The sequence below is a fragment of the Diceros bicornis genome, chromosome 25 (genome assembly GCF_020826845.1).
Source record: "Diceros bicornis minor isolate mBicDic1 chromosome 25, mDicBic1.mat.cur, whole genome shotgun sequence".
Classification (NCBI taxonomy): Eukaryota; Metazoa; Chordata; class Mammalia; order Perissodactyla; family Rhinocerotidae; genus Diceros; species Diceros bicornis.
Genome location: NC_080764.1, coordinates 35,553,972 through 35,575,386, shown reverse-complemented (window position 1 = coordinate 35,575,386; position 21,415 = coordinate 35,553,972). Strand labels below are relative to the sequence as shown.

The window sequence follows — 21,415 nt, the reverse complement described above, 5'->3', positions numbered from 1 at the left end:
CTGATTGTTTGGAATTGATAATATATAATTGGTCTGTTTTAACTTAGTCAAGTATCTTATAGGGAAGAACAGTTCACTCCCTGATAACAATTTTCTCTAAGTCATAATTGCTATTTTACATTACAGGAAAATACCAGTACCAGATCCTATATAAGTACTTAAAAATGTAAGATTATTGCCTGAATTTAAATTTTAGTCTCTCTTTTCTTTTATGAGTCTTCTATGCATTTTCCTGCTTCTCTTAGATATTGCACACTTTATTTCTTGTTATAAGAAAATTTACTTTTTTAGCATAAAAATATTTTTTATGAGAAATAATCATTTGTAAGATTAAGTTGCTTTGTTTGACTTAAACTGTTAGGGATACTGTAATTTTAAAATATTATTTTCTTGAAATGTATCTCTGTGAAGTATTTTTACAATATACTCATAATCCTATTACATTATCTGAATTTTTAAAATATGATGTAGAATTCAGTTTTCTTGTTAGATCTTGGTAATAGTACTTGATTCTTCCTTTTATTTCTTCATTTTTTGATATAAGCAGGCTGTCTGTCATTTATGTAAATCACAATATGTAATCAAAAGACTAAATCTTGGGTTAAATGCTTTAAATTCCTCCAGGATAAATTTATTGTATGAATTCCAGATATTTGTTTGTATTCATAATTATGTTTCCTTCAAGATTATCTTTCAATTTATTATGAAATAACTTTTTGATAGAAAAACTCATGTCTATTCCAACATTTAACTGAAGAAAATATTTTGTGGAAGTTTGACAAGAAAATCAGAATGAAGCTCAATTCTCCAAGCTTTAGGCTCAATAACTCCCATATGTAAAATCCTCACAGAAGACATGCTGCTTAGTAGTACTTACTCTAGACTTTAAACAATATTTCCATTTTCCAGCATTACTTATTTCATATAACAGAGTAGTAGCTACAAGGAACATATATAGTCCAATAGTCAATCTAAACAGCATTTTCTAGATTTTTAATATCTTCCATAAAACTTTTACAGACTTCCTTAGCATCTCTTTCCAATGTTAACTCTGATGGCTTATTTAAACGACCTTCTCAACTTTTTCCTTATGACCACTGAACTATAGTCTAAGCCCCTTCCAATATTTCTTGGATAGTATCATATTGACTTTGTTTATCTGGGCCAAAAGGAGGCCACTTGTGACAATCTTGAATACCAGAAGAATATGCTAATATTTCATTGGTTTTAATATAGTTGCACCTACTTCATTTGGGAATCTAAGGTAGATATCTCAGTGGTAGGAAAATGGCATTCTAATGTTATGCATTCAACCCTAAGCAAGGATTCAAAATTCAAAGACCCTGAAACTGAGTTGAAAACTGTTTTTTTTTTTTTAAATGAATCCTTCTATCTCTCCCTTGTTCCATTGTCATTTGAATATAAAACATTCAGTGCCCAATGTATGTCTTTTAGTATTTTGTTCAATTTTAAAGTGATATATAATTATGTCATTCAAAAATATGTCTCTCGGGCCGGCCCGGTGGCGCAAGCAGTTAAGTGCGCGCGCTCCGCTGCGGCAGCCCGGGGTTCGCTGGTTCGGATCCCGGGCGCGCACCGACGCACTGCTTGGTAAGCCATGCTGTGGTGGCGTCCCATATAAAGTGGAGGAAGATAGGCACAGATGTTAGCCCAGGGCCGTCTTCCTCAGCAAAAAAAGAGGAGGATTGGCGGATGTTAGCTCAGGGCTGATCTCCTCACAAAAAAAAAAAAAAAAAAAAAATATGTCTCTCAGGTACAAGTTTAAATAATAATACATTTTACACTTACACATTTTTTACCAGGAAATTGGGCTAAGTCTTCACTTGCAATTAGAAATAATGGGAACTATAACGGTGCAATTATTAAGAAAAAATTGAAACTCTCCTGTAGAGTCTGGAAGAATGTATGATACAAATGATGTTGGAACATTTTTCTTCCAGCTGGTTTAGAATCTTTGAAAAATCTTCAGCAACTAATTGTGGACCACAATCAGTTAATTAGTACGAGAGGGCTTTGTGATACTCCTACCATTATATACCTGGATTGCTCACATAACCATCTTACTGAAGTCGAGGGCATTGAAAACTGTGGATTGCTCCAAATACTGAAGTTACAGGGAAATTATCTCAGTGAGGTAATTGCTTTGAATTAATTGATTTTTGTGATTAATGCAGCATTTTTCTTTCATATATCAATTACACATTTTAAAAGCAATTTTGATTAATTTTTCTTTGTTCTTTTCTGCTTATCAGCTTTGTTTGATTTCCAGTTTAAACTATTACATACTTTTCTCTGTTTAAAAAATGTTCAACATAGAATAGTTTATAAAGAAATCTAATTTAACAGTTTTTCATAATACTAGAACATAATAAATCATAACTTTTCAGTTATATTTCAGTGTATGTGGGACCAAATTTATCTATCATGAAATTCTCATTAAAATTTGTCATGAAGTACTTTTTATAAAACAAATTCTAATTATGAAGTTAATTATTAAAAATTTTATTCATACTAAAATTCTCATAACATTATACTTTGATTTATGATACGCAGTTTGCCAGAATATATGTTGTTAGCTTTGGTAGGTTTTATATTTTTAAATTTTGTTAAATGACAAAAATATTTTGCTTAATATAAACTAATGACCTAAATTTAAATATAGCTTCCATCCTTGGAGAATCATGTTCTACTAAGAGAATTGCACTTGGATGATAACAGCATTTCAACTGTGGAAGCATTTTCTTCATATTGGCTGCCTTTACTACAAAACCTAACTATCTCTCAAAACAGGTAAAAATATACTTTGCTTAAGCTTAAATGCGGTGAATGATTACTTAATGTAAGTGTGTGATCTTCATAACAAATAGAAAAGCTGTTAGGTTTTTCCAGTAATTCAGTGAAGTGCATCACAATAAATTAGTACATAAATTATAAATATAACTTTATAGAATTAAAAAGATTAAAGTTGTGTATTGACACACCCTCAAATTTTAGAATTTTTATTGTCACTTATCCTACTCATTTTGTTTCTTCTCAAAGGTATGCTTATAGGAATCTCTCAGGGCAGATTTGCTTATATTTGTAAAGAATATAGTCCTTAGAAATGCAGGAGGTAGTTAATTTAATTCAGAAGGATGTCTCATTCTCTCAAATGGTACTTATTAAGTCCTGGAAGAAGGATTTTGAATCTGCTCTCAACTTGCATGTCTTTTTGTAACTGTTAAGATTGATTTAAATTCGATTTCCCCAAGGATATAAAGTAACACTTAAAAAAAATACCTTAACATTACATTGAGATGTGTACCTGCCACAGAAGATCCATTTGAAACCACCAAACATCTGGATCTTTGCAGAGAATAACTGTCTAAAAGCAAAACAGGAGCACAATATGTGTGTGTCTCCCTCCGCTTGATATTTCGTTGAGAGCTATTCACGCTAATATGATTAATTTGTTCATCAAAGGCACATGGAGTAGGGGAAAGAAACCACCTTTAACAAGAACTTGCTTCTTTGAGTTATTCAATTCCTACAAAACAAGAGAACAGGGACAACCCAATGTTAATATATATACCTCTTTTTTCCCTCAAAACATAAAGTTTTCTCAGTCTCTGCCACAATAGTGCTCATCCTTTGAGCACGTATGTCCCAAAAGATTTAATTTCCATGTATTAAACTATTCCATTATTTGACAAATCAAAAACTGAATCTGTATTCAAAAATTCCTTCCAATTGCTTTAATCAGATCTAAAATATGGAAGTTGATTTGCTTTTAAAAGGACGTTTATTCCAGAGTCAGCTCTATCAGATAACACTGTTTAAGTAATCTGGGCCATCACAAACCCATTGGATCTTTTCACAATATTTTTAAGGTTAGAAATATAATTTCAATAGAAATACTCAGGTATGCTTTGGATATATGCAGTAAATCACTCAATAATTGACATATCTAGCATATTTTATAGAAATGGATCTCAAGCCACATTGATGAACCTAATAATATTTAAAGAGATTAGAAAATATTTAAATCAAGAATATTTTTTGAGAAATAATGCCTTTAATTTCTTTGGACAGTTTAAATCATCAAAGAAATATCCTACAAGTTAAAATTAATAATAGTTGATAGACTTTTGCCCTATCAATCTGATATGACTAAGAATTATTTTTATTTTTATTTTTATTTTCTTTTAATTTTTTGTTTATTGCAGTAACATTGGTTTATAACGTTGTAAAAGTTTCAGGGCTAAGAATTATTTTAAACTAGACTATTAAAATTTTTTAGAGTTGATAACAATAATTGGGGTACTTAAACCAAATTATCCTTATTTATAATTTTGTTTGCTTAGCCTGATAACGTTTGGATATTGAGATGGTGTTTGCTATTTGGGAGGATTAAAACTGAGTATTATATGTCATCACCCTCATAAAATTCTTAAGAATAAGACAACTTAATCTTTTGAACTTAACTATATTTTAAAAAGAGGTAAAATTATTATGTAATATACACTATTTTGAATTTTTAAATAATACTATCACTTATATTTTAGTATATTTTTGTGGGTCTCTCAAAGCTCTTTGCACATGTAACTTTCTATCATTTTTGAGAGAATGAAGAGAGAAGGCCTGAGGGCAACCAGGGAAATGTGATTGATAGAAACGGACATAAAGCTTAGTAAAATCATTTCCTAAAATCATAGTGAAAAATAATTTTCAATTTTGGGATTTTTCACAATAAACCAAAACCATTAACTGTGGAAATTACTCATCTTACATTAAGCTGTTACGCGTGCATTGACTTGTTCAGAACCTCATCAGGTTTGGTAAAACTCAGGGTGAGCAGATCGCGGTTTGAATTCTGAATCTATAGCTTATCTGTCAGTTGATGGTGAAGAACTCTCTTCTCACTACCTGCGCCTCAGCTTTTTCATGTGTAAGGGGATAGTGATATCCACGTTACCTCATTTATGAGATTTTTAATGATGATCCAAAAGGAAAATGTATGTCAGTACCTTTTGCAAACCTGAGAAGAATTTTATAAATGTGATATTTGGATTGTGGTTGGTTTGTCTTTCAAATTGTATATATTTTTCTTTTAATTTTTGATAAATATTTTCATCACAAGGAAGAAATTAGGTGTCCATATGCCTTTTTCCCCAACAAATGAAATACATATAAAGAATGATACTTAGTACGTATTGTTTGAAATACTTGTTTCATCCTGACTTATGTTTTAAATTTTCATTAGGACATGTGACTGTTTTAAGTTTTTCTCAGTGGAGTTCTAATTGGAAGACTCTTTGGCTTCATAAGCCTTTCTAACTTCCAGTGAGACTCTAAGTAGGAGCAGAAAGTGGAAACTATTACCCATTGGCTGCTCATTGTACAAATCTCTTGCTTTTTGTCGTCTTTGAAATTTATATCTTTTTTATGCCCAGGGCTAATGTGACAAGGTCAAATGGTATTAGGTTTTCACTAATGTCCTTTGTCTTTCTGGTTTGAATTTTCCTGGAAAAAATATACACAGAATGTCAGTAAGGGAAAAGTCAGAGGTTTAAAAAAAAAAGATTCTACTATTAGGTTTCTACTATCCTAATGAATAGTCATAAAGGTGAATGAATAGCCAGTTTTCTTGATTAGAATTTCCAAAAAAGAACATGATTCTAAAAGCGTGGTTACCTGAAAAGGTAAAATTTCAATATTATAAAAATATTTGGCCAAACCAATCATGTTTTTACTTGGATTTATTTTTTTGCAAAAGCAATGTTTATTTTTAATTTTAAAACTTTGCTGGTTATTTTTACTTGATGTCTTCGTATAACTTATATGCTACCTATATGTTGCCATGTAACTTATTGGTTAAAAACATGAGATATTCTGACAAAAGAGAAAAACTCATCTATTAATCTTTCAAAATTCTTGTAGTAGAAAGGCAAAGATTTAGTATTAGAAGTATATTAAAGGTACAAAACAAATAAGAATGTTCCTGTTAATAAACACATTTATTGGAATTATATTTTCACTTGAAGAACTTAAATTTCTTACATGTGATAATGATCTAGAACATGCCCGAGTAGGAAATGTCATAAAATTAGGACTTAAATCCACTAATTATGTATTGATAAAGTTTTAAGTTTTGTCTTTCTTTCTTTCTTTTTCAGTGTTCATGTGACATTTCAGTAAATTTTGCTATTAAAGAGTGTGTATACAAATAATGAAGTGTATGTATAAATTTAATGGCCAATATTTTAATACTTTTATTACCTTGGATTTTTTTTCCCCTAGAATTGTTTTTAAGAAGTAGTGTTGTATAGGTTTAGTATAAATAGTAATATTGTACTTAGGATTGGCTACATTCAGAGAGATCTTCCAGGCTCATTATTTAGTCTATTTTTTCATCAGTAGTATCTTCTGTCTCTCTGCTAATGCAGAACAGGATAGTACAAGAGAGGAGTCAAGGTTAATACAAGGGTTGGTTTTGTGTCAGACCCCTGAGGCTTCCAGTCATGGTATTATTCTGTAAGCTTCTGACCTTAGAATAATAGTAGTTTTTTTTCCACGGCAGGGAGTTGGTGGAGATAAAGATGTAAAAATCTCTGCCAGGGCAACTGGAGGGACAGTATAAAAAACAAGAAAGTAAAAGAAGTGGAAATTAATGCATGTCTCTTTTTTTTTTTTTTGTACCAGAAATACTTCTTTAGTCGAAGCATATTTTGAACATTTATGGATTTCCAACATTTATAGAGGGGATTAGTTGAGAAGACTTTTGTATTTGTAATGAGAATATATTTTATACAAAGTAATTTTTGTCTTGTTTAAAGATTTAGATGAGCTGGCTTAATTTTCATTTCCAAGTAGCTAGAATAATGTGATATTATGTTACAAAGTAACTGTAGACTTGTCGTAGTTGGAAATGCAAATCAAGCTAAAGTTCATTTTCCCTTCAAAGGTTTTGTTTCCAATGATGTGAGTATTTTGGATATCGTTTACGTTCCTTCTTTGAATATGGGTTCTTAATGACAATTATATCCTAGAAAATGATAGAAACTTTTAAAAAGTAGGAAGAAAGTTCATTATTATTAGAATTTGAATCCACATGCATTAATAATGAGTATTAGTTTTAAATGTTAGTATATTTCTGCCAAATTTAAGTCCATTCTATCGATATAAAACATTCCTATTATTGTGTTCCTTAGATGCAGATTTCTAATTTAGAAATAACTCCAGTGTAACTTTGGATAATTACAGTACTTATAATACTTTCAATCTAGTGAATAAAACATTTTTTTAAAAAAAACAAAACTAGTGTCTCTAATCAGTTATCCTGTCAAAAAGTGAAAATAAGTATTTTTTATGCTTTTATCGCTTAATGGTTTGTTATATGTTTGAGCCAGAAAAAATACATACGTAATATAAGTTCTCTGTATATTGCCTTATACAAAGACAAAAGAAAACAATAACAGCAGAAAACCTACTTACTTTTATTTAAATACCAAGTACATATTAAATATTAATACATATTAAAATACATATTAAATCCATGGTATTTGTGATTGAAATTGGCAGTTCCATTATAATTTCTCTTAGAGATGCATATAAATCTTCCATTATAGAATAAATACTTAGAATCTTATAATTACTGCATATTTAATAAGTATTGTCAATAAATGTTATTATAATTGTATTTTATTGTACAAATACAATTGTGTATATAATTGTCTACAATTGCTTATCATTGTATAATTGTGTTATATAAATGTATTGTTATATAGTTATGTCAATAATATTAAGGACATTCCAATTTAAAATTTTTATGAATTCTACTTTTGTTTTCAGCTTAACAAAAATCATACCACTTTTTCATTTTGTTTCTTTGGAAAAACTAGATGTCAACAACAATTGTCTTTCTGGTAAGTTTAGAATAATATATAATTTTTTTAAATAATAGACTTTTGAGTTTCTGTTTCAAATATAGTATGAAGTTGCTTTGGGTAGATGTGTTAATGGCATTTACAGATAAAATATCTATACAATAAGGTGTAGGGGAGGAAAAATTTCTCCTCTACTCTCTTAGGCTGGGCCTAAGAATTAAGCTGACATAAGACAGATAAACCGAAGAAAACAATACAAGTTTTAATTGCTTTCTTTTTAACATGTACATGAGAATTCTCACAAGAGAAGTAAAGCCCCCAAGAAACAGGTAGAGTTGAACACTTATGTAGTGAGTTGGACAAAGAGTAGTAAATTGTGAAAAGGTGACAAGGCAAAAGAGCTTGGGCTAAGGTAATTAACTGGATGGAAGAGTGACTAGGAAATAAAGGTTAGTTTAACAAGTTTGTTTGTATACATTTCTCTTGGCCTCAACTTCCCGTCCTTGTGGTAAGAGTGTCTTCTGGTATAGGGAGGACATCTTTCACATGGGAATTTCATCTGCTTTTAAGAAGAAGGAAGGTCAGAGTGTCCTTCTTGCATCTGCTGTTTTTAAAGTGCCTTTAACTCAAGTTGTCAGTATGCCAGAATGGCATATTGTGGTGGCATATTTTGAACTCCTTCAAAGGCATGATGAAATAATTCAATCAAAATTTTCTGTCCACTTTTAAAATCAGATTACTTCCATATCTTTCCAGTAGACCTGTCACAATTATATTTTTATTTAAAATTCAAGTGTATTTTACCTATGAAATAAATAGCCTGATGAAGATGAATAAAGAAATTTGTCTAACTTATTGACTCCTAACAGGTATAGAGTAGATAACCATTAAAATTTTATTAAGTTAAAGAATGATGAATTGATTTGGTTGACTAATCCCCACCAAAATTTCCTCATCCGCATTCCCAGTCACTCCCTTCCTAGAGACAACCACAGTTCTAAATTTGTCACCACAGGTTAAATTTAACTGTTCTACGTCTTTGTATTAATGAGATCAAACAATACGTTCTTTTTTGCCTCCAGCTTTCTTTACTCAGCATTCATGTGACGTTCTACCATATCAGTTGTTCAGTTGTTTATATCAGTAGTTTGTTTTTTTCTGAAGTGTAGTCTATTGTATGAATATATCACAATTTGTCCATTCTCCTGTTGATCCATATTTTAATTGTTTACAGTTTGGAGCTACTATGGTTATAAAGTTCCTATGGAAATTCTTGTACAAATCCTTCTATGGACAGATGTTTTCAATTCTCTTGGGTAAATACGTAAGAGTATAATTGCTGGATAATAGAGTAGGTCTATGTTTAACTTTATGAAAAACTGAAAAACCTCTTTTCCAAAATAGTTGTAACATTTTCATCCCGTCTAGCAGTGTACAAGAGTTCCAATTGTTCCATTATAGAGGGTGTTTAGTGTTTCATTGTGTCATCTCATGATGGATTTAGTTTGCATTTCCCTGATGAATAATGATATTAAGCCTCTTTACGTGCATGTATTGACGATTTCTGCATATTCTTTTGTGTCTATTCAGTGTCTTACCATTTTTAAAATTTGGTTATTTGCCTTTTTCTTATTTATTTGTGTTAGTTCTTTATATATTCTGGATGAAATTCTTCAGCAGATATATGTTTTGTAAATATTTTCTCCCAGTCCCTCTTTTACCTATTACTTGTATTAATGGTATCTTTAGATAAGCAGAAGTTTTCAATTTTGGTGAAACTTAATTTATCATTTTTTAGTAGTTATTGTTCTCTGTATCGTTTGTAAAATGTTTCTACCTCCAGCTTGAGAACATGATTTTGTATGCTCTCTTACTTTCTTACAGAAATTTTGTACTTTTAGTTTTTATGTTTAGGTCTATGATACATCTCAAATTAATTTTTATGAATGGTATGAAATAGGTGTTGAGTTCAGTTTTTAATAGGGATATCCAGTTGTTCCAGCAACATTTGTTGAACAAGCTTTTTTCATCATTGAAATACTTCATTATCTTTGTCAAAAAATTGATTTACATTTGGCTTACTTTGGGACTTGTCTCTATTAACTGCTTTTCTCTTAATAATAAGATCATGTTTTTCTATTTTTTATGTCTAGTAATTTGTAACTATATGTTGAACCTTGTACATAATATAGTTTACTGAGTCTGGACATTGTTGTCTTCCTTTTAAAGGGTGTTGAGTTTACTTCTGGCGGGCAGTTGGATTGATAATTGATGAATAATTTTATATCTGTCAGCTTTAATTTCATCCTCCTCTAGGACAAGTCATTTTAGTTTTCAAGTCTTAGTGCCTGCCCATCCCCCAGGACATTGTTTTCACTCCTAATGCAAAGACTTTCTGGATTTTAGCTCAATCTCTGAGATACTCAATTATATCTTATTCTGGCCCAGCCAGAATAATATAATAACATTCTCCAATGTCTTTCACTGCTGCATAAACTTTAGTGTTATTATTCAGCTCTTAGCCCTACAGCAGTGATCTCTGCTAGGTTTTTCAGAGTTTTGCCCTGCCTGTGTAACACCTCGCACTCGTCCAAGGACCTGCAGTGAATCCCCACATGGTCTTCCCCCAGCTCCCTCCCTCCCAACATATACACACACAGCTTCTTCTCAATATTTTTCGCCATAAATTCCAGCTTCAGTTCTAATCGTTGCCTCCTCAGTCAGCAAAAACTCTTGGGTCTCCTCGTTCCTGCCCTGAAGTGGTAAAATGCTTTCAAGTAGAAAACCATTGTGATTGTAGGCTTACCATGTGTGTTTCTCTTCTCTCAGAGTCAGGTTTGAAAACAGGTGCTTCCTATATGTTGTCCAGTTTTATGATTGTTTTCTGTGGGAGAGCAATTCCAGTATAAATTCCTCTGTAATGTACCCTAGATTGACCTACTGTTTTTACTTTTAAAATTATAACAGGTCCATGTAATTCTATTTAGGTTTATGTTCAATTTTACCACTTTTCTATTGCTTTGGATTTCACTTTTTCAGATTTTGTGCCTACATTCTAGCACGAGCTGGTCTAAGCCCTTTACACACATTATCTCATTTAATCCTCACCCTATGAGATAGGTACGAACCTGAATCATAAAGCAGTTGTATGATTTGTATAAGTTCACACAGCTGCTAAATGGTGGAAATATATATTCTGACAGCCGTCAGTGTTCTAATACAGAACCCTTTAAATGCATATCGTATTCTGCAGAATAAATACTTTTTGTTGCTTTTCTTTAATAGCTAACCAATAAATAAAATGGTCATTGATTTATGATTATTTTTCTTTATCTGTGATACCTTTCATAATGATTTTTATTGTTTATTTTCTGTAGATCTTACAAGTGCCATAAGGTGCTTTGATGCATGCTATTCTCTCCGTGAATTATCTCTCACTGGAAACCCACTTCTTCAAGAAATAAACTGGAGGTAAAGAATCATTGTTGCACCCTATGTACATACTTTATTATAGTTGCAAAAAAACGTAATTTGATGAAACTTGTTCTGTGTATACTAATTGCTTGGAAAAAATTAATAAAAAATAATTTAAAAGTTATTCAAAACAAAATGGTTTTGTAAAAATCGTTTAGAAATGTCTTCAGCCTAAAATAATTTTTCGCACACATACAAACTAATGATAGTTCTGATCCATACCATTGATTTGTAACACTTTTAGTATGTTGTTAACTTGGGTTTTGTATTTATAGAAAAGACATTTGTTGGGAATTACTTTTTACAAGTCATCTAAATCACATAGCTTTCTACTTAAAATTATTTTCTTTCTGTAAGCAATTTGACTCCATTTTGTTTTGTTTTGTTTTTTGCTGAGGAAGATTAGCCCTGAGCTAACATCTGTGCCAGTCTTCCTCTGTTTTGTATGTGGATCGCCACCACAGCATGACTGATGAGTGGTGTAGGTCCATAACGGGATCTAAACCCACAAGCCCAGTCTGCTGAAGCACGGAGCGTGGACTTAACCGCTACACCACAGGGCCAGCCCGTTTTATTTTCTTAAAAGGAGAAGTTGATGTCTGTTAAAGTATGTGTTATAAACATGTGTAAATTCATGTCTCTTTTTAGAATATTGCAGGACCTAGATGTAAATGAAGAAACATATTTTATAATTTTTTAAAATGAATTTTCTTCTTTAAGAAAGTTTCTGTAATCTGAAATACTCATATTATGCTAACACTGTTTCCCCCAAATTGACCAGTGTCTTTTTTTATAATCAGCTTTTTTGAGATAATTTACACATAATAAACTTCATCAGTTTTGTTTATGGGTTTAAATATTGTGTAAAAACCCCCACAGTCAAGAAAATGAACGTTTTTATCACTTCAAAAAATTACTTCATACCCCTTTGCAGTCGGTCTCCTCTCTCAGCACTTTAAAATGTCTTTCCACTGTCTTATGGCTCTCACTGTTTCTGATGAGAAGTCTGCTGACATTCTTGTCTTCACTCCTCTGTCTCTGGATACTTTTAAGATTTTCTGTTTATCAATGGTTTTCAGCAATTTGATTATGATGTGCTTTGGTGTGGTTTTGTATAGATTTACTCTGTTTAGGATTTATTGAACCTCTTGGATCTGATAGATTTATAGTTTCCATAAAACTTGGAAATTTGGGGGGCATTATTTTTCAAGTATTTTTTCTGCTTCCTTCCTGTCTTGACCTACTAGGACTCCAATTTCACCAATATTAAATGACTTGATATATCCCAGAAGTCACTGTTGTTCTGTTCTTATATTTATTACACTTTTTTTCTGCCTGTATTTCACTCTTAATAGTTATTGCTATGCCTTCAAGTGCTCTGATATTTTCTTCTTAGGTATCTACTCTGCTGTTAATCCCATCCAGATTATTTTTCAGTTCAGGTTTTAGACATTGTGTTTTTAATCTCTAGAAGTTTTATTTATGTCTTTTCCTTTAACATTTGCAATCTCTCTCCTATTCATGCTCATATTTTCCTGAATCATCTTAAACATACGGAGAATATTTATAATAGTTATTTTAACATCCTTGTCTGCAAATTCCATCATCTCTATCATTATGAAGTCTATTTTTATTGATTTTTTTCTGATTCTGGGTCATATTTCCCTGCTTCTTGCATGCCTGGTCAATTTTGGTTGTATTCTGGACATTTTAAATTTTGTATTGCTTTATTCTTAATTTTGTTTTTTCCTTTAAATAACATCTATTTTGTTTCTGATGTGCAGCAGCTAAGTTACTTGGAATTAGTGAGATTCTTTCAAAGGTTGCTTTTACGTTCTGTTACAGAAGTCCCAAAGAAATCTTTAGGCTAGTGCTAATTTAGCCCCACTACTCTGGTGCTGACTTTCTGAGTATTCTCCCTGATGCCTCTTATATGTATCCTTTCAACTTTGGCTGATGAGAATTATTCCTAGCCCTGTGTAGGTTCCTGTAATTTTTCTACCTTTCATTTCCACTGGTTCTTTCCCTGGGCCTTAAGTGATTTTCTCTCACACATCCTCAGATCTTTACTCATTTACTCAGGTCCAGGTGAATTACATCCCAGAATACTGAAAGACTTTGCCTATGTCCCCTTTGGAATTTTCTGGTACTAGTGATGATTCTGTCCTAAACTCTTGTCTTGTTTTTTGTCCAGAACCATGCATTTGTTAGATGGTTTGACATGATTTATTGTACATTTGAAATTTCAGGTCATGGGTATGTGAAGCCAAGAAAACTAGGATTTGTAATCTAATTTAGCAAGGTGAGTTTGGCAACATGCTAAGTATAGGGACAGGCAAACATTTATTAAAATTCAGGTAGGAAAATCTATTTCGGGATCCTCAGAGTTTGGATCATGTCAGCAAGTTTTCTCAATTTGATCAGGTAGTGAAAATACAACATTTATGAACAAAATATAGACAAGGAAGAATGGATAATTGAAAAAAAGGTTGTTGTGACATCTGATCCTAGGAGACAAGCAGTTGACTCTTTGCCCTGATTTAGTTTCCCTCTGACGTGTGGCCATAGCCAGGAAGATCCTGGTTCTGATGACTTCAGAAGAAAATAACATATGTTACAGAAGAATCAGTGATCTGGTTATGTTTGAAATTCCTGTATCTGACTTAATCTACCTGTAGAACAAGATACGAGAGTCTAGGAAGTAGTCTGTATTTCCTCCCTTTTCTGAGGCCACTGCAAACCTCTGACACTCTCTTTCCAGATGTATTGGTTTCCTGAATTCATTAACTGGTCTTTGGTTAAGAAAATAGCAGCATTTTTATACCAGGTCAAACACCTGTGTAATTTGCTACTAGTTGACAACTTGTGTATCACAGAAGAGTTATCATCTTTGCCAAAAAATCTATTTTTCTTTCTTTTATTTCAAAGCTCAGTTTCCACATATATTTCTAAGATTAAACAGTTTTTTTAAGGAAACTTTGTATGTTTCCACATGTTTTAGAACAGGACTTGTCAAGTTCAAGTTTAGGAACATCTGTTTCCAAGTGCAATTTAAGTTGCACAGATGGAAAGAGTGTAACCCAGTGCAGTGGTTCTCAAAGTTGTATCCTCAGACCAGCAGCTCCACCATCTCCTAGAAAACTGTTAGAAATGCCAAATCTTGGCCACTGTTCAGACTCACTGAATCAGAAACTAGGGGATGATGCTCAGTAATCTGTGTTTTAACAAGCCCTTTGGGTGATTCAGTGCACACTAAAGTTTGGAAATCACTGTGTTTTTAAACAAGGACGTCTACTCCTGCCCTATATTGTGTGATATTGGTCAAATAACTTAATTTTCGTATGTCTCTGAGTCCTCATTGGCAAAATGAGGATAATAATAGTACCTATCTTATGGGATAATTATGAAAATTGAAAGGATAATACACATATTTTGTTGAGAACAATTTCTGGAACATGCTAAACACACAAAAATCTATTTTCCATTACTAGGCTAACCAGACTATATGTGGGTTCTTATTCAATAACCAAGTATTTATTGTACACCTACTATATGCAACCAGTGTCCTAACATGTTGGACATTATCAAAGAAATTCAATGTAACCCATGATTTCAAGTCATTTTTGTAATCTTGTTAAGGATATAAATGTATGCAAAAAAATGATAACCATGAAAACTAATAATTATAACAAACAGTGATATAGCATTTACTTTGTGCCCAGCACTGTTTTCATTTAATCCTCACAATATGCCTAATGAAATTGCTGCCCAGTATGCCCATTTTGTAGTTAAGGAAATTGAGTCAAAAAAGGTGACAGATATGCTTTAGAAATTCAGAAATAGCACCTTAATTTAGTGTGACCAGGAAAAACTGCCTTTGCTGAAGAGGTAAACTTTGAGTTAAATCTCAAAATTTTAGAAAAGATTTAAAAACAAATTTAAAAAACAAAAAAGCATTTCTGGTAGAGGAAATATCCAAAAAAAAGGAGGGAATGTGAAAGATGAAGTTAGGCTCTGTTGGAAGGCCACTCTATTCAGGGTTAAAGTGGGTGTACTGGGAAATACATTGGAAAGAAATAAGAAATCAAGTACTTACACTTACAGTGTGTCAGAGAGTGGCTAAGTCCCTGTACATGTTACTTCACTTCACAGCAACTCTGAGTTGGGTGCTGTAATTATCATTCTCATTTTACAGGGGTATTTACTGAAGCTTAGATTCTTTGTGATTTGCCCAGTTATGATGTCAGTAAGTGTCAGGGATGAGATTTGAGTTCTGAAGCCTGAGATCTAAAGACTATGCTCTACTGTTCATATGATGTATTACTGCCAGATTGTAAAGGGCCTTGTGTGTTAGGATAAAAAGTCTCCTTTAGGGGCTGGCCTGGTAGCATAGTGGTTAAGTTCTCATGCTCCGCGTCGGCAGACCAGGGTTTGTTGGTTCAGATCCTGGGTGCGGACCTACATACCGCTCATCAAGCCATGCTATGGCGGCGACCCACATACAAATGGAGGAAGATTGGCACAGATGTTAGCTCAGGGACAATCTTCCTCACCAAAAAATAAATTAAATAAGTAAATAAATAAATACAAAGTTTCCCTTGTCTTGTGGTCATGGAGAGGAACTATAGCATAGTGGATATTTGTATAAGCCTTGTGAGTAAACCGATGGGTACGTATCTAGTTCTACCACTTCATAGCTGTTTGCCTTGTGCAAATTACTTAATCTTGCTATGTTTCTGTTTCTTCATCTACAAAATGGGTATAATAAAAGTTTACTTCTCTCGTAGGATGTATTCATTGGGGTAATATAGATTATGTTGTGCAACAATGAACTCAGAAATCTATGTGGTTTAATACAATAGAAGTTTATTTTTTGTTTACATTACATCTGATGTGAGTTCAGCCTGTCTAATCTAAGCAGACCCAGAAACTCAGGCTCTTCTTTTTCATGGCTCTGTGTCATGTAACTTCAATGTAACCTGATTTTTTAGGTATTAGATTGTGGTGGGAGAGGGGAAAAGACCACAGGGAAATCACAACTGACATTTAACCACTCTGCCCTCAATAGTGGCAGTGATCACTTCTCTCATACTCTGTTGGCTGTAACTACACATATGGCCAAACTGCAAAAGAGGCTGGGAAACGTGGAGAAGAACGTGAGTATCAGAGTACACTAACAGTCTCTGTGAGGACTAAATATGTTACCACAAGAAAGCATATTCTAGTGGTGCCTAGCATGTAGCACACTGGACAAATGTTAGCCATTATTTTTAAGCAGCTATAGAGAAATTTTGAATAGTTGTATGAAAAGGAAAATAGTGTTTGGGGGAAATTGTTTTCAGAGGCAAAATGATAAGAGATTAGGGAAAAGTGGCCAAAATAAATGAGAGCCCAGGCATTAAAAAGGGCTAAAGGTAAGTAGTAGAAGTGGCCCTAGATTATTGTACAGATCATTCTAGTTTAGAACTATGCCTTGTAGGTAGTAGACACCCAAAATTATTTATTGAAGGAATACATTACAGAATTTAATAACATTACAATGTGTAAAAGCTGGAAAAAATTGCATGTTTCAGCCCTTTAATTGTCCTATTGAATTTATTTAATTCTACTTTAGTGATTGAAAATGTTATTCCCTATAAATTGACAATTGATGTCATTGTTGATTTCCAGTAATTATCAACATCAGGAGTTCTAAAGTGGGAGTCCTCAGACTTCTAGGGAACCATAGTGTTTATCAGATTCTCCAAGTTTCTTGAGAAAATCATCTTCAGACAAATTATTATAGGAAATATCAGCTATTAGTTAATATCAAATCATAGGGGATCAGAAATTGCAGCTATTTAAAATATTTGTGTGTATATGTGAAAACGCCACCTAAACATGTTTCTAGACCTCTCGCTAGCTGAGTGGATTCCCTCGTCTGGAATAGAAGCTGCCAAAGTCCTACCCAGATGCACTAGCTCAGGTTCTGGGGCTGTGCTTCTTTTACTTTGGGATTTAAAATATTAATCCCAAGTTTTGGGCCCTCATTTCTAGGAGCCAGATCTTAGAGTGCAATTTCCCATACAAAAAGAAGAGTGTAATTATGTCCAAAAGACTCTGCTTGGCAAGTGATATTATTTATAATGAAAATATCTAATGGGTTGTTTTTAGATAGATATCTTTATTTTCCCACATAACTATATAGACCAAGTCTATGATGACAAATAAAAATAGGTAGTTCATTATTCAGAGCAGGCTCTTTAGGGGCAGTGGCTTTTCTATTAGGTGTTGGACAAATAGAATGTGAATTCTCTTGCTGATCAGCTGTCAGTTTCCATATGAACAGCTGCCACATTGCCAGTTGCAACAACTAGAAACAAACCTATGTCCTGAATAATCTTAGAGTTTATTATTTTTCATTATTTTGTTGGTTTGGAGTATAAGCACTTTTCTGTTGAGTAAAATAGGCTTGTGGGTAAAATATATTCATATAAAACTATTATAAATATATAAAGATAAATATTCACATTTTACTACACTTGCAAAATATATATAATTTACAGTTTTAAAGAAAATATTTAATTATAAATAATCAATACTGAAAGAAAATATGTAGTATTTATATTATAAATATGTACAATTATTTAACTATTATAATTTCTGTGTTTAAATGAACTTTTCTGAACTAGAAACTTGGAAATGTTACCTATCAAATTTCACTTAGGTCAGTTGGCTTAATATAGCTTTCATAATTTTAAGAAGAGATTCATTTATCTAAAGGGTTTAAAAATCTAGTAATCTATAAAATATGGATTTGTTAATAAAGGATCAACTCAAACTTGAAGCAGTGTGTTCCAATGAACTTTACATAACCCCTTGATACCAACAAAGGGATTAGTTATAGATTTTCCCAATTGGCGTCTTACTTTCATGTCTAGCCAGTGATAACACGGACAAAACTGATGTACTAAAAAATCTCTTTTTAAAACTTAATCCACAGACTCAGTTTGGAATCTCCTTTGGGAATGTGTTTCATTCATTAATGATTAATAGAGCTTCTTAAATGACAGAATATTCACCAGGAAGTTTTCACTGAATGAAATATTGATTTAGCCCTTGACTAGGAGGAGCCCAGCTGGAAAAACTAATGTTGAGATCTCACAGTATTCTTATACTTCATTTCCAACATGAATCAACTTGTTATAGCACTTTCTAATATATTCATCATAGACTCTTAAAAGGCTGCGTTTGAACTTAAGGCCAATCCACACTCTACTAACTTATACATCTGAGAACTGTTCCTTAAAAAAAAAATTTGAAGACAAGATCTTTAAAATAAAACACTAACTCCAATCTGGATATTTATTATATAAGTCACAAATTTCAAGACATTGTCACACTCGAAGATCCAAGCAAACTAAATTTTTACATTCAAAAGAATTTCAAGGGGCCTGCCCAGTGGCACAAGCGGTTAAGTGTGGGCGCTCTGCTGCGGTGGCCCGGGGGTTGCCGGTTTGGATCCCAGGCACGCACCGACACGCAGCATGTCAAGCCATGCTGTGGCAGCGTCCCTTATAAAGTGGAGGAAGATGGGCATGTATGTTAGCTCAGGGCCAGTCTTCCTCAGCGAAAAAAGAGGAGGATTGGCAGGTGTTAGCACAGAGCTGATCTTCCTCACAAAAAAAAAAAAAAAGAATTTCAAAATATTCTGACTCAAATAAACTGTTGGAAACTTTTTTTACATAAAGGTGATGAATGTAACATCAAAAGTAAAAATTCCAAAGTAAAAATTCAAGCCCTATTGACCCACGTTCTCTAGACTTATTGCGTGTACCTAAAATATTATACTTAATGATATCTGTATCAATAACCATGTCAGAAATATAGTATTTGATGATAAAATTATCATTTTTCCCCTTGCTGATCTGCTGTCAGTTAACATCTGAACAGCTTCCACATAATGCCAGTTGCAACACCTAGAAACAAACCTAATGTCCTGTATTATCTTTGAATTCATTTATTTTTAATTATTATGGTTGTCTGGAGCATAAACCCTTGTTTTATTAAATAAAATATTGTGGTAAAGTATTGATCTGTCCATTAATCTGATAAAGCAAATTCTTGTATTTTTGCCTCCAGGCATACATTAGGTTATTTGGTGAAAATGGTTCTTCATTTTGTCATCAATTATTTCTGAATAGAAAGCTGGTTTCTCTGTATATTTGATATGTACTTTCTAATTTTAGTGTTACAGGAATACTTTTCTAAGAAACTTTCATACCATTTATATAAAACCAATGGCAATGTTAATCAGTGAACAGATCATTGGAATATAACTTCCCAGGCCCACAATATCTCTTACTTTAGCAAATTCCTCTGACATCATTGATATACAAATGCTATTGGTTTCCAAGTAACATATATATTTTTTGAAAATTTAATACAATTTTCAAGTGATTAGAATTTTAGAGTTGTTTTTTAAGTTTAAGCCCGAGCATCTCTGATTTTAATATGATGTGTTGTAGTCTATTTTCTTCCCAGTGCAGTGGTTCTTATTCTTTAAGGTGCACAAGAAAGGCTGTATTTTAAAAATACAGATTCATTGAACCCACCACTAGAGGTCTTTGGTGTAATTGAAGACTGTATTTTAAAAAGCAATTCAGGTACCTCTAATGGAGTAATTCAAGGGCAATCTTTTCAGAAACACTACCCTGCAAGGTTAGAGGCACACATAGGGATCTAGCCTTGAATTCCCACCGCAAGTTAGAGAGTAACTAAGAAAAAGAGTAGATATGTTAGACCGTGTGGTTCTCATGTTAGCAGCATGAGTATTGCCTTCCTTTTGTTGACACCTCCTCATTTAGCCAAAATGAGACCTGAAAGATGACTGCTCAAGAGTGTCTCATAGGTGTTACTGCATCTGCACTACCACTGTGGGTCCAGGATCTTGCAGAAAAGTTGTGTACGTCCACCGGCTTACTGTTTTTGTTTAAGCAGAAATGATTATACTCTAGAAGGAAAAAAAAATTAGCTTTATCTAACTCCTAAGGAATCCAGGTTATAATAAGAAAATCTGCTTTATTAATTTTCCTTATAAGACATATCTATTTCAAAGTCTAGAACCTATCATTGGTACACTTCATTCCTTCTGCTGGTCAGGTCCACTCTGGTGACCAAGGTATCAGACAGAAACTTAATTGGCACCCAAAGAATTAGAACTGTTGGTTATTCTCAAGGGCTATTTCCATCAAGTTGTTGAAGCCTTGTATTTGCTCTTCTATAATTTAGGAAATTTAATCCAAAGAAACAGGACTGGTAATAGAATTAGAGCATCTTCTTTTTTAAGCTGAATGAACACCAATACAGTTTTAACTTTCAATACCCTTTATTGTCACATCTCAAAAGCATCATTATTTCATACCTGGCATTTTATTATTATAACTAAATAAGTTATTCTGACATTATGATCATGTTTTGAAGGAAATTTGACTGGATACTTTGAAGATTTAGAATACAATGTAGTTTCCTTAGTAATGTAATAAACAATTTGGTACAGTGGAATACAGATAGTTAATCTCTTCATTGTATTTTGGTTATTATCAGCTTCACTTTCAGAGAGTAACTTTTCCTTGCCTTGATGAGAGCCTGTCAAAGATTTCATGTTATATTTAATATTGTACCTCTGTGGTGAATACCTCTGATTGCCTCATCACCTGTGATTGGGCAGGTGAATAGCTATTATCTTAATATAACATCCTGCTTTTGAACCATACGTTAAAATGAATCCAACCAGAAACACAATAACTGGCATTTATTTAACCCTTTGTGGTAAATGTGTTAGGTAGTTTATGATTTGGCAGACATTGCTAACTTCAAGCCTACTAAAAATGTTCAAAATATATGGACCCAAATTTTATTAATTAGCTTAAACTTTTTATTAGCAAAGCATAATACTTCTTATCTGCTTCTTAACATTGTAAAATATCTGATAATTACCTTGAGGAACCAAATCTAATTGCTTTCTTTCTTTCCTTATTTAAATATCTGTAAGAAAAAAAAGGGCATTGTTTCAG

At 32.7% G+C, this 21,415-nt stretch overlaps 1 protein-coding gene across 1 annotated transcript in view; it reads left to right on the top strand.

The window, feature by feature from the left end:
* Window positions 1-21,415, top strand: part of LRRIQ1 (leucine rich repeats and IQ motif containing 1) — a 208,293-nt gene that overhangs the window by 56,996 nt on the left and 129,882 nt on the right. The window contains exons 11-14 of the mRNA XM_058568707.1: window positions 1,962-2,155; window positions 2,684-2,811; window positions 7,852-7,925; window positions 11,264-11,357. Coding sequence (XP_058424690.1) covers window positions 1,962-2,155; window positions 2,684-2,811; window positions 7,852-7,925; window positions 11,264-11,357 — 490 coding nt within the window. The remainder of the gene's footprint in view (window positions 1-1,961; window positions 2,156-2,683; window positions 2,812-7,851; window positions 7,926-11,263; window positions 11,358-21,415) is intronic.